Genomic DNA, 13,374 nt, shown 5'->3' with positions numbered 1-13,374 from the left:
GGGGCACCGATGGCTGTGACAGGGGGGTCCGGGGGTGCCGTGGCGGTGACGGGGGGATCCGGGGGTGCCGTGGCGGCGGCGGGCGCAGCCAATGCGCGGGGCGGGCGGTGAAGTCACCGCGGTGCCGCAGCCATCGGCCCCGGCGCAGCCGCTGCGCGCAACGAGCGCGTCTGTTCTGAGCCCCCGCTGGCGTCACACGGGGCGGGGGGGGGGGGGACAGTCGCACACACGCGTGGGGAGGGGCTCCCACGGGGTCACCGCGCCGGGAGGGGGGTCCTAATACCGACCCTGCTCCCCAGAGCCGCTGGTGGCCCGCGGGGACAAGGGACGTGACTCTGCTTTGCCTCCCCACCACCCCCGTGCAGGGGGGGCTGAGCTCAGCTCTGCCCCGCTCGTGTCCTGAGTGGGGCGGGGGGCTCAGGGGGCCCCCACTCCCCTGCCACCAGGTTCTGAACACGGAGCTGGCGTGTTCTTGTCCCGGTGCAGGGGGGTCCCCGGGAGGTGTCCCTGTCCCCATCCCTGTGCCCAAGTGTGTCTGAAGGGGGAGGGGGGAATTGGGGTGCCTGGGGGGGCATTGTCCCCTAAAATAGTGCAGGGGGGTCTCAGGGATGTGGGGGTTGCCCTCCCCCACCCCTGCACCCTCAGTGGGTGCAATCTGGGGGGGACTGAGGGTGCCCCTGTCCATGGGTGCAGCACAGGGGGGTGACAGGGGGGTGTCCCTGTACCTGAGTGCAGCACAGGGGGGTGGCAAAGCGGTGCAGCACAGGGGGTGCCAGGTAGGGGGGTGCAGGGACCCTTCAATGCCCCCAGCCTCCCCCACACCACAGCAGAGTGCCGGGGGGGGGGGCCCGGTTCCCGGAGCAGCACAGAGGGTGCCCCGGTGCAGCGACGGGGTACCTGAGGGGGGTGCGGTGTCCCCAGAGGGAATCCAGGGGGGTGAGGTCCCGGGTAGCTGCCCGGAGAGGGGGTGTGGGTGGCCCCGGGGGGCGTTCGGGGTGTCCCCTTAGGGAGGCTGTTTCCCCGGTGAGTGCCCGGGGGGGTCTTTGTGTCTCCAGGAGGAATTGGGATGTCCGGGGGGGGCTGTTTGCGTGTCCAGGGGGGCGTTTGTGTCCCCCGGTGCTGCACGGGGGGTGTTTGTGTCCGGGGGGCTGGGGGTGCACTGGGGGAGGTGTTTCTGTCCCTGTGCCCGGGGCTCTGGGGTGTCCCGGGGGGGTTGTTTGCGTTCCCGGGGAGGGGGGACTGTGTCCTCGGGGGGGGCAGGGTTTGTGTCCCGGTGGGTGCCCGGGGAGGGGTTTTTGTGTCCCCGGGGGGGGCCGCGTTCCCTGTGGGTGTCCGGGGGGCTGTTGTGACCCTGGGCGGGGGTGTCTGTATGGCCGGGGTGGCCGCTAGTGTCCCCGGCGGGGTGTCCCCGTCCCGGGGCGCGGCGGGGGGGTGTCGGCGGGGCCGGGGGCGGGGCGGGGCGGGGCCGTGGCCGTGCCTATAAAGGCGGCGGGGGCGGGGGCGGCGCGTCCCCCCCCGGCGGCGGCGGAGCGGCGCGGAGCGGAGCGGGCGGCGGTGCGGGCTGCGGTACCACCAGCAGCGGCGGCTCTGCGGGGCCGCGCCGGTGAGCCCGGCCCGGGGGGCTCGGGGGCGGAACCGGGCAGGATCCGGGGGGGCCGCAACCGCCTGACACCCCCCCCCCCCTCCTCTCCCCGCAGGTCTCGGCCACCCCCCGGACTCCCCTCCGGCTCTGCCCGTCCCTCCGCCTCCCTCCCCCCCATCCCCTTTTTTTTTTTATTTTGCCGCCCCCCATAATTTCTCCCAGCAACGCCGCTCCCCGCACCCCCCCGCAGCAAGATGGTGCAGAAGAAATCAGAGATCCCGGGATTCCACCGCTCCTTCAAGGTAAGGGGCTGCTCCCCGCCCCCACGGGGATGCTCTGGGGGGCTCCAGGGCCGGGGTGCGCTTGCATCGCTGCATCCCCTGCCCGGCAACGGAGGGGGCCCGGCCGCTTCCTGCCCCACCCCCGACACCCCCCAAACTGAGGAGCTCCGGGGGCGCTGCCACCCAAACCGTGCAGGGGGACCCCCCTGTCCCCCCGTCCCGGAGGTCGCGGTGCTCCCGGGGGCTGGGTCAGTGTCTCCCCCCCATGCCTCGGGTGGGCGCTGGGATGCTGCAGCTCCCGCGGGGATCCCCTGCGGGTGGGTTGGCTGCACTCTCCCCCCGCCCAGTTGCACCCCTGGTCCTGGTCCGGCAGCGAAGTGGGGGTGGTCTCAGGGCTCCCCAGGCCCGGCCCGCTGGGACCGTGCGAGGCTCGATCCCGCAGCAAGGCTCGATCCCGGGATGCCCTGGGCACCCCCAGCCCGAGCCCGTCACCCCCCCCCCCCTCACCTGCCGCTGTCACCTCGGGGGTGCGGGGCGTCGCTGTGACCCCGCTCCATTCGGTTCCCCCCTTTCCGAGCCGCCTCCTGGCTGTGGGCTGGGGGGTCCTTTGTTCGGTTTCGCTCCAGCTCCGGGGTGTGGGGGGCTCCCCCTAACCCGGCCCCTCAAGGCAGCGACCCCCGCTCCTGCTCGGGTGGCCTCTGGCCGGGGTTTGTGTCCCCCCGCGGTGGCTGGGATGGAGGGGGGGGACACCTCGGCTGTGCTGATGGAGCCCGTGCGCAGCCTCCCATCCCCCAGACCTTTGTGTGGCAGTGCTGCGGCAGCTGGCAGGGCCCCCTGGTCCCCTAGTGCCCCCCCCGTCCTTCCCCTGCCCCCCTGTACACCCCGTACCTCTCCCGGAGGCCTCGGACCCCCCATCCTGCCGGGGCTCATCCCGGGGGGCAGCAGCTGCGGGGCGATGCTGCGCTCCCCAAATCCAGGTTTTGAGGGGGAGGAAAGCTGGGAAAATGCAGCACAGGAGAGTTTTGGTCCCGGGGATCCAAAGTGGTGCTTGGTGGGGGCGTGCTCCTGGTGTGAACCTGCCCTCCGTTGCGCTGGGGACCCCCGGCCCCCCCCCAGGGCTGCAGTAAACAGGCGCCTTCTGGGAGTTTCTGGCGGTGGCCAGGGTTGGCCGTGCTAGGGCTGGCAGCCGGCCCGGGCACCGGGCGGGTTTGGGAACGCCGCTGGAGCTGCCACCTCCACCCAAACAGATTTCATAATCCTGGGGAGGAGGGGGCCCTTTTGCCCCTAGCACTGCCCCATCCCATGGGTGGCTCAGGGGAGCAGGAAGCAGAGGGTCCCCATGTCCTTTCGGGTGCCGCTGGGGTTCACTGTGGGGGAAGGAGCGGGTCCCATGCCCTCCATGGATCCCGGGGTGCAGGAGGGTTTGGAGTGAGGCCCGATCCTGCCGGGTCGGGGGTATCCCACAGCTCGGTGGACACGATGTCCCCTGGAGCAGGGCAGAGCAGGCTCCAGCCCCTGTGACCTTGCAGGGAGCTGGGAGGACATGGAGGGGTGGCTCTGGAGCCTGTCTTGCCCTGTGACTTCTCTTCCTCCCCCTCCTAGCTCACTGTGGTTCAGGTTTGGGTGGAGATTTGGGGTTGGGTTGCTGTGGGTGGCTGCGGTCCCTCTCATCATCCCCCATGTGCTGGCCTGGGGCTGGCTGGAGGAGTGACCCTGCAGCACCGTCCCCATCAGGAGATGTGGTCAAAGCCTTCTTCCTCATCCTCTGGCTCTCCCTGGAGCTCTGCCGTGCCCCACCATGAGCTGGTGTCCTGCACCATGGGGCAGTGAGCAGAATGTGTCCCAGGAGCCAGAGCACGCTGGACTGTGTGTCTGTGCTGGGCTCAGGGTGGCAGCTGATGATGGCTGATCCAGCAGCTGCCACCTCACTCCTGCACTTGGCTCCCACAGGGGCAAAACCCTTTTGACCTGGAGTTCGACCAGTCCAACCACCTGGAGCCCGTCTTCAACTTCGAGTGCCCGCCCCGTCCTGGTGAGTCTCGGGTGCCTCCTCACAGGGCTCCTCCCATCCTGCCCCTGGGATTTTGGCCCTAAGGCTTTGGGAGCAGCCTTGGCGGTGCTGGGGGAGCTGTGGGTGGACAGGGATGGCTGACACGGGTGGCTTTGCTCTGGCACAGACATGCCTTCAAGTCAACCCATCGACATCCCCGATGCCAAGAAAAGGAACAAGAAGAAGAAGCGCTGCAGAGCCACTGACAGCTTCTCCGGCAGGTTCGAAGGTGAGCGGGGCCGCTCGGGGACCCCAGGGCTTCCCCTTGGCCTGGGGCAGGGCTGGGCCCTCCTGGTGTCCCCAGGCTGTGTGCAGTGGGGCCGGCAGCTCAGGTGACCTCTCCCCTGCCAGATGTTTACCAGCTGCAGGAGGAGGTGCTGGGAGAAGGGGCCCACGCCAGAGTCCAGTCCTGCGTGAACCTCATCACCAACAAGGAGTACGCGGTGAAGGTAAAGCTCCGCTGCTGGGGCTTCAGAGCCGCCCTCCTCCCACCCCCTGCCTCAGTCTCCATTTCTGCCCTCCACATCTGGGGCTGTCCCAGCTCCCAGGACTATCCGGTGCTGGCCCAGGACTGCGGCTCTATGGACGGGAGGGAAGGGAGAGGGGCAGGGATGTGGCAGGGGTGATGGCTCACCGATGTCAGCCACCATCCAGCTCGGGGTCCTCGGTGATCCCCTTAGCCACGCTCCTCTCTCTGTCAATGAGGGCAGGCCAGAGACTAAATTAACACTTGGGATGCGTCTGGGGACTTGGGGCAGACAGGAGCACGTGGAGCTGGCAGGGTGCTCACCCCCTGCTCACTCCAGGGAGGTCTCTCTCATGCGGGTCCAGGAGGAGGCTGGAGTGAGCTTTTGGCATCAGGGATGGTGGTGCCGTGGCCCTGCACCCCACAGACTCTGAGCTGTGGCACGGGGGCTCTGGGATGGGCCCTGTGTCAAAATTCTGCCAAATGCTGGGGGAGCTTTGCCTCCCCCATCACTCCATAGGGGCCTTTGGGTGCCCCAGAGAGGAAACTGAGGCAGGGCTGTGGTGGTGCAGTGCTCTGTGTGCCCCAAAGGGCGATGACAGCGCCCATCTGCCCTCCCCACCGCGTGGGGTGTCCCCCTGTCCACCCTTGGCACGGCCAGCAAGCCCCGCTGTGCCAGCGCCCAGTGGGGCATAGGGCCCTTTGCTGCGCCGCTGCTCCAGCATCACGTGGAGCTCTGCTGGCCCCGGCCCCGGAGGGAGCGGCTTGGCACGGCGCTGCCGCTTGGCACCAGCGCCAGGAACAGCCTGTTCTGCTGCCCGAGCCCCGCCCGGCCCCGCGGGTCCCTGTGCTGGAGGGGCAGGGGTGCCCCGGCCCCTCCCTGGCAGCGCTGAGCCTCCCCCTCTTTGCCTTCCAGATCATAGAGAAGCGCCTGGGACACATCCGGAGCAGGGTTTTCCGGGAGGTGGAGATGCTCTATCAGTGCCAGGGACACAGGTACGGCGAGGCATCCCCCACTGTGGGCACGGGGAGTGGGCTGAGACCCAGCTGATGCTCGTGACACCCATGGGCCACAGCCAGGCCGCCCTCTGCCCACGCTCCCTCCCCTTGACCCCGCTGGCCACGGTGGAGCATCCACAGGGGACGGGACGTTCAGTGGTTTGCCATGACGACAGGGCCTCGGTGGCCAAGTTGGAGCCGAGCCGAGCCCCTGCTGCTGAGCGGGGCTGTGTGTGGGGCGGGCCAGCGAGCCAGGAGGGGCTGTGAGCAATTAGGGAGGAGTGGAGCCGGGCGCTGCAAGCCCCTCTCCCTCCTGGAATTCGGCCAGGGGGGCCCTGGCCGTGTGGTTTCAATCACTGCAAGCCCAGTTTTCCCATCCTGCATCCCTCTCGGGGTCATGTGCTGGATGGGGCTGTGGGGGGGACACAGGAGGTGTTTTGGGGGGATGCTGGACTGATGCCATGGTCCCTGCAGAAATGTCCTGGAGCTGATTGAGTTCTTCGAGGAGGAGGAGAGGTTTTACCTGGTGTTTGAGAAGATGAGGGGAGGTGAGTGCAGCCCCCGGGTGGGGGGAGCTGGGGTACCAGGACCCCCACGAGCCCCAGCTCTGCTCTCACCTGGCCACAGGCTCCATCCTGACCCACATCCACCGGAGACGCCACTTCAACGAGCTGGAGGCCAGCGTGGTGGTGAAGGATATCGCCAGTGCCCTGCACTTTCTGCACAACAAAGGTGAGCTGGGACGCCCCAGGTGCCACTGAGGACACCCTGGGGTGCGCTGGGCCCTCCCGGGGGTGTCACTGCCTCCCCCATCCTCCTGCCCAGGGGACAGTGCCCGTCCCAGCACGCAAGGTCAGGCCCAGCTACATCACAAGGCTTTTTGTGGTGCAGATCCTGTTCCTCCAGTTTGGTTGGGATTCAGGGCCAGCAGCAAGTTTTGCCTTTTGCCAGGGTGCAGGCAGTGATTTGGGGTGGGGAGGGAGGGGTCCCTGTGCCACCCCCAGACTTTACACTATAGCAGTCTTGTAGGAGGGGGATTTTTGCCCTCATTGGCTCTTTTGCCCCCAGGGATTGCACACAGGGATCTGAAACCAGAAAATATCCTGTGTGAGAGCCCAGACCAGGTGAGCGGGGAGCAGCCAGGGTTGGGTGCAGGGTGTGCTGCCTGGGGAAGGCGGGGTGGGCACAATGGGGTGATTCCTCAGATGGGGGGTGCAGGAGGGTCCTGCCAGGGGCACACACGCCCACCAGGTCCTGCCAGGGACACACACACACGCCATATGCCACAGCACAGCGTGGTGTGAAGCATGACACAACCTGGCATTGAGCAGCTGTGGCCTGAAAACACGGCTGTGGTCCCCGGGGGGCTGCCGGCTCTGGTTCCTGGAGGATGCTGCGGGGGTCACCGACCACTCGTTCTCCCCCTCTCCCCAGGTCTCCCCAGTGAAGATCTGCGATTTTGACCTGGGAAGTGGCATCAAACTGAACGGTGACTGCTCCCCCATCTCTACTCCGGAGCTGCTCACCCCGGTAAGCGTGCGAGCCCCCCACATTGTGGGGTCCCCGGGGTCTCCCAGCTGCCCTGCAGGCTCCAGGAGCACGGACACCCCCCTGCTCGTCGCTGCTGTCGCTGCTGCTGCGTGTCCCCGGTCCCCCCCGCCGTGGCAGGAGATGCGGTTACATAACGCGGGGGGGCCGGGGGCTGGCGCAGCGCCCGGGCTGCCGTGAGCCTTAGCAACAGCCCGAGCACCGCGGCGGCTGCGCCGAGCCTGCCGGGCTGAACTGGGTCAGCACCGGGCTGGGGGGCCCGTGGTTCCCCGCCTCGTGGGCGAGGGACGGGGGGCCGAGCCTCCGGGCTGCGGGAGTGCGGTGCAGGGTGGACACCCCGAGAGCTCCCGGGCGTCCCCGCGTCGCACAGATGCCGTCTCCTGCAGAAAGCCGCGCTCCCCTTATCGCCAGCCGCAGGTGCCCCCCGTGCAGGGTATCGCCCTGCACCCCGGTTTTTTGGGGGTGCGAACGTGCCGGGGACGGCGGAGCCGAGCCCGTGCGGGGTGCACAACAGCAGGGGCGGCGGCCAGAACCCCCCGGCCCCCTCCTTCCTCCAGGGCCGCCTCCTCCCGGGGCGGGATCCGAGTTCCCCGGGTGCCCCGAGTTTCCCCATTCCCAGCCCGTGGACGGCCGCTCCATTCCCGGCGGGATCGGGCGGGGGGGGTTGTTTTCCTGCGGTGGCATCAGCTGCTGGGGCTGGAGAGGCCCCTCGTCAGGCGGCCTCGCGTTACGGGGCGATTATCTGCTGGCTGCAGCTCTTTTCTCCCCTGGTCACGGGGCCTGTGTGGGCTGCGGGTCATGTGCTGGAAAGCCCCAGAGTCCCTGGAGCGATGGGGGAATGGGGCCGCCGGCTCTGCCTCTCCCCGCACAGCGTTAACTCCTCCCGCCCCGGATCCTGCGCGGCAGCTCCGCCTGGGCCGGGCCGGGGAACAGGCACGGTCAGGCGGAGGAACAGGCACGGCAGGCTCGTCCCACCGTGGCCTGTGGCCGCTCCCAGGCTCTGGGCCTGCCCCGCTGGCCCGCTTGGGTGCTGACAACGCTGTGGGTCCTGTGGGTCCGGCTGTGCTGTGCCGTGGGGGTTGCACCCTTTAGGCTTTTTTTTTTTTTTTTTTTCCTTCGGGGTGTCATCTGCTGTTGGGTGATCCCAGAGAGCTGGGTCTGTGGCATCCTCTGTGGTGGGAAACCCAGCACGGTGGTGTGGCAGGAGCAAATCTGGGGAGCACCTTCTGTTCAGAGGTGCAGCCCCAGAGATCTGGCAGGACCCTCCCAGTCCCCCCTGCCCCTTCTGTCCCCACCCTTCAGGGCTCACCCCCTGCCCCTTCAGTCCCCACCCTTCAGGGCTCACCCCCTGCCCCTTCAGTCCCCACCCTTCAGGGCTCACCCCCTGCCCCTTCTGTCCCCACCCTTCAGGGCTCACCCCCTGCCCCTTCTGTCCCCACCCTTCAGGGCTCACCCCCTGCCCCGAGGTCCCCACCCTTCAGGGCTCACCTCGCCTGTCCCTGCAGTGTGGCTCAGCCGAGTACATGGCCCCAGAGGTGGTGGAAGCCTTCAACGAAGAGGCCTCAATCTATGACAAGCGCTGTGACCTGTGGAGCCTGGGTGTCATCCTGTACATCATGCTGAGCGGGTACCCCCCCTTTGTGGGTCACTGCGGCTCTGACTGCGGCTGGGACCGGGGTGAGGCGTGCCACACCTGCCAGGTGAGTGGGGGACCCCAGCGGCGCCCAAACCCACCCCCAGTTCGGCTGCAGCACTCCTGGCTGAGCCCCTGTTATTTCTCCCCCTACTCAGAACATGCTCTTTGAGAGCATCCAGGAGGGGAAGTATGAGTTTCCTGACAAGGACTGGGCACATATCTCCTTCGGAGCCAAAGACCTCATTTCCAAACTGCTGGTGAGAGATGCCAAGAAGCGGCTCAGCGCAGCCCAGGTCCTGGAGCACCCCTGGGTGCAGGGGGTGAGTGTTGGTGTCCCCTCCCCTCTCTCTGCTCCCAATATCCAGGGTGGGGAACACCTGCCTGCACAATCCTGGCTCTCACTGGCTGCATTTTGTTTGCAGTGTGCCCCGGATAACACCCTGCCAACCCCCATCATCCTGCAGAGGTGAGTGTGGGTTGCCCTGGGACACCCGCCAGCCCCCTGAATCCTGACTCCACTCCTCAGCACTACTGTCTGTTCCTTCTGCTTTTTGGGGGCTCTGCCATGACTCTGTGTCTGGGCAGCCCTGCCACTTTGGGTTTAATTTTTGGTGCCTGGCACGGCCAGCATGTGAGGAGGGACACCTGGATATTTGATCCTGACCTCCCTCCAGCCCCCCACACCCCCCTGAGCCCCTGCCTCCCCTGCAGGAACAGCAGTGCCAAAGAGCTCACCTCCTTTGCTGCTGAGGCCATCGCTGTCAACCGCCAGCTGACACGGCATGATGAGGACGAGGAGGAAGAGGCGGAGGAGGAAGCACGACCCATCATCATCAAAGCTACCTCACGGGCCATGCAGCTCTCCCCCCCCTCCGAGTCCAAGCTGGCCAAGCGGCGGCAGAAGAGCAGCCTGGCCAAGGCAGTGGCCTCTGGGCAGCACCTGGTGGCCCCGCTGGTCCTGGTGGCCGACCAAGCCTGAGTGGTGCCCCTCACACCTGCTGTACCCCATGTCCCCCCTTCTCCTTTCTTTCTGCCCCTTTCCCTCCCTGACCCCACTGTTTCTGGCTAGTGACAAGATCAGGACTCGTCCCTGTGGCTGGTTTCCAAGGTTTTGCTGATCTTGTAGGTCTGGGGGTGGGAGGGTTTGTTTAAGATTTTTTTTTTTTTAAAGGTATTAAATCAAGTGTGAGGTTGCTTCACCCAGGGCACACTCAAGGACATCTGACAGACACACGGACTTTTGTTTCCCGGCTCTTGGTTTCTCCTCTGACATTTTTCCCCCTCCCTGACACCAAAGGACTCTTTGTATCCGCGGCTGCTTTGACGATTTCAGCTCATTTCATACTGTGAACAAAAGACCCTCGGTCGCGTTTTCAACAACGGGAGTTGCGTTTTAACCTCGTCCCTCCCCTCAGAGCTGCAGGTTTCTCTCCAGTGTTGGGGTAGATCCCACAAAAACCCCTTTGTGGGGGTCTGGGAGGCACCTCCCGGGTGTGGGAGGTGTGGGGAGCCCCTCTGTCCTGTGCTCGGGGGTGTCCCCAGCTCGGCTCCAGGGGGACACAGTGCAGGGAACCGCTCGGGCTGAGGAGAGACGGTGCCAGCAAGGGAGCAGCACCCAACCCACCCTCTCTCCTTGGCCTCCTGCTCTCCTGCTTCCAGAATAAGCTATTCACCCCTTTTTCTTTTTGCTCTTTGTTTTTTTTTTTTTTTTTTCCTTTTTTAATTACTGTTGATTTTAAACTGCCAGCTGTGCTTCTCTACAGGGCATGGAGAAATGTCTTCCTTTCCTCCCACGCTCCGGCTGGCGGCTCCCTGGTGGATGCATGGGCATCCAGGGCTGTGCTCTTGTGCCAGGTCAGGTGTTGCACCCCGGCTTTTGGAAGGGCTGGTGGCTGTGCCCTTGGGGATGTGCATGGGGTATGAGGTCTTCAGGGTGGCCAGAGCAGCCAGAAACACTCTCTGGGAATTGTGTGCTCTGTGGAAAACAAGGACCCCCTTAAAAAGCATCAGGACCTGCTGCAGGACAGTGAGACCTGCCGTGGCTTCAGGCTGGCCCCGAGGCTTCCGTGGCAGGAGGGTCGGGGGGCACAGAGGGTGCCCAATGCCCCAGGGGTGCCAGTGGGTGAGCAGCCAGGCTGGTAGCAGCACCCAAAGGCTAGGGCACAGGGGAGCAGCCTGGGAATAAGCTCGGGATGTGGGGCTGGAAGGTGTGGGGTCAGAGCAGCAGGGTCTTCAGCAGGGAGAGCGCTGGTGTGGGTGGTCATGCACGTGCATCCCTGCTCACGTGTGGTCAGGCGTGCATGGCGCTGTCCTTTCCTTGGCGTTCGCTTCGGGGTGGGAAGGACTCGGGATGCTGAGTCGGGGCAAGGCCCTTGGCTGGTTTCTGGGTCTGTGCTCAGGGCCAGACCGGCCTCCAGATCCCCCTGACACCCCCTGTTCCCTGCCATAGGCACTGCTTGGGGTTGTGCCACCAAGCTGTGCCCGCTGCCAGCCCCCATCCCACTGGGAGGGCACTGCCCCCTTCATAGCCTCCTCCTGTCCCTTCTGACTCAGTGCTTGGAGCTTTATATTTTGCAAAAGCAGCCTCGGCCCATTGTGTGCACAGGTGAGGGTTTGGGAGCTCTGAGCTGGGGAACAGACTTCCCTGGGTCTTCAGCTGAAGACAGTCACTGTCTCTGGAAAAAAAAAAAAACAAAAAAGAAAGTTCTCCTTTTTATTTTAAGACTGCTGACAGCAATACTATGCAATATATGTTGTTTTTTGTTTCAGGGAGGTGTGTGTGAGTTATCTTGGGAGATGATGATGTCGGGTGTTGATGGAGTTTAGGGCAGGGGCCATCTTCTCTCACCCTTCCCAGCCTTTCTGCTGACCATGGGGGGCTGGGGAGGGTGACTCCATCCCCATCCCACCCCCAAAACTGCCTCACACTTGTGATCTCCCTCTCCCCTGTGTGTCCCCAGTCCCACTGTGCTGGGTGGGGAGGAGCAAGGCAGTGGTGAGGGGAGACCCTCCCTGCAGGCACCAGGACACCCTGGAGAGGCCTCCTTTAACAAAAAGAAAAAAAAAATCCATCTTGATTGTACGTTGTTACTTTTTATAGCTTATTTTGTTTTATCAGTTGTAGATAATTCCTTGTTGTCTTATATTAAGAAATACTTGAATGATGTACAGTACGCGATGCCTTGAGCTGGTATTGTGAAGCTATCGTTGATGCTGCACGCTGCAGCCTTTTTTAAAAAAACAAAAAAAAAAAATCATGGGAAGGGGATGGCAGGGGGATGTCTCCAAAATGTATCTGTCCCCCATGCTGCTTTTCTTGGCAAACTGAGTTTCCCCTTTTCCCCCATGCATAAGAGCGATCTCTTTTATATCTATATAAATATAAGTACACCACACACTCTGGGGAAGGCCCGTGGGTGTCCTCGGCCGGGGATGTGCAGCCAGAAGATGCTGTGGGAGTTTGTGGGAGTTGGAGGATGTGCTGGGAGCATCGAGCTCGTCCTGGGCTCGGCTTTGCATTTTGGGTGGGGTTTGGTGTGGACCCGGCGCTCCTGGCGTGGTACTCGGGGGTGACCCAAGGCCGGGTCGGTGCATTGGTAGAGAATCTTTAAATGCCTCTAAGAGCCAGGAATTGACTGGAAAACCTCCAGCCTGGCTGGTGGCAGCACTGGGCACCCACAGGTGCCCTGGCGGGGCAGGCATGGCTGGGGACACCCTTGTGCCAGGGCCAGACATCCTCTCCCGGGGCGGTTTCCAGGCAGATGCTCCCGTGGTCCAGCACCAGCGACCCCCTCTCGCCAGCACCCTTCTTCCTCCTCTTCCTCTTTCAAACTTTCCCCCCCATAGAGCATCTATCTTGGAAACCAACTTCAAAATTTTTTCTTTTTTGTTTTTTTAAGCTGGAAATGTTAAGTGTTTTCGCTTCCTCTCCTTCCCCCCCACCCTTCCTCCAGCCAACTAACTCGACTTAGAACTGGTTAGAAACGTTTACTGTGAAGCTAACTCTTTTTTATCAAACCTGGAGAATCTTTCTCCACTTTACAATTGATGAAGACTGCCAAAGCTGGTTCAACAAGAGTCACGTTAACGCACTGTTGGTTTGTGCAACAGCAGCCACTGCTCAGGGGCTGGCTGGGAAATAAAAATGAAAATATTTTAAAAAAAGGACAAAAAAAACAAAAACAAAAAAAAAAGAAAAAAAAAACAAACACACAAAAAGAAGCACTTTACTGTATGTACCAGGTGACCTGATACAGCTGAATTGAAGTTTTCCTTTATAACAATTGTTGATGCCAGAATTTTGTATTCTGTTTTGTAAGAATTTAATAAAAATGCATTGAGACCTATATGGTGGGCAGGTGGCTGTGGCAGAGGGGGCATGTTGGATGGGGGGGTTGGGGAGGTGGGTGGCACTCCATCCAGGGGGTCCTTTCCCCATTATCCTTCCCAACTCACTTGATCCTTCCCAGCCTGCTGCCTTCCCTTCCCAGGGGGGCTGGGAGTGCAGCTGGGGTGGGATGCCAGGAATAGGGGCTGGCAGTGGCTCAGGCCCTGACTCACTTTTCCCAGCGGGATGGTGTGATCCTCTCAATCCCAGTGGGAGCTGGAGGTCGTGGGGCAGGGCTGTGCTCCCTGCCAGCTGCACCCAGTGGCCTTGGGACTGCCCTGCCACCCCCAGAGATGCTCCTGGCACATCCACCCCCACCCCTCCATGGGTCAGGGGGCAGAGGGGGACACAGGCAAGAGGAAAGTGTGGTGGGATAGGGAATGTAGTGGGGACTGGAGGCTGGAAATCAGGGTGTGGGAAAAAGA

General features: G+C 63.6%; 1 protein-coding gene across 1 annotated transcript; it reads left to right on the top strand.

Annotated features, from left to right (window-relative positions):
* The first annotated feature begins 1,459 nt into the window (after positions 1–1,459).
* MKNK2 (MAPK interacting serine/threonine kinase 2) lies at positions 1,460–12,908 on the top strand. Its single transcript, XM_068174174.1, has 14 exons — positions 1,460–1,603; positions 1,698–1,884; positions 3,814–3,895; positions 4,041–4,142; positions 4,265–4,362; positions 5,296–5,375; positions 5,853–5,926; positions 6,006–6,110; positions 6,447–6,502; positions 6,813–6,908; positions 8,432–8,626; positions 8,718–8,882; positions 8,985–9,028; positions 9,274–12,908. The coding sequence occupies exons 2-14, from the start codon at positions 1,837–1,839 to the stop codon at positions 9,539–9,541; spliced, it is 1,413 nt and encodes a 470-aa protein (XP_068030275.1). The 5' UTR covers positions 1,460–1,603; positions 1,698–1,836; the 3' UTR covers positions 9,542–12,908.
* The last annotated feature ends 466 nt before the right edge of the window (positions 12,909–13,374 follow it).

This window comes from Anomalospiza imberbis, chromosome 27 (assembly GCF_031753505.1).
Source record: "Anomalospiza imberbis isolate Cuckoo-Finch-1a 21T00152 chromosome 27, ASM3175350v1, whole genome shotgun sequence".
NCBI lineage: Eukaryota > Metazoa > Chordata > Aves > Passeriformes > Viduidae > Anomalospiza > Anomalospiza imberbis.
This window is presented reverse-complemented; position numbering and strand designations above follow the sequence as displayed.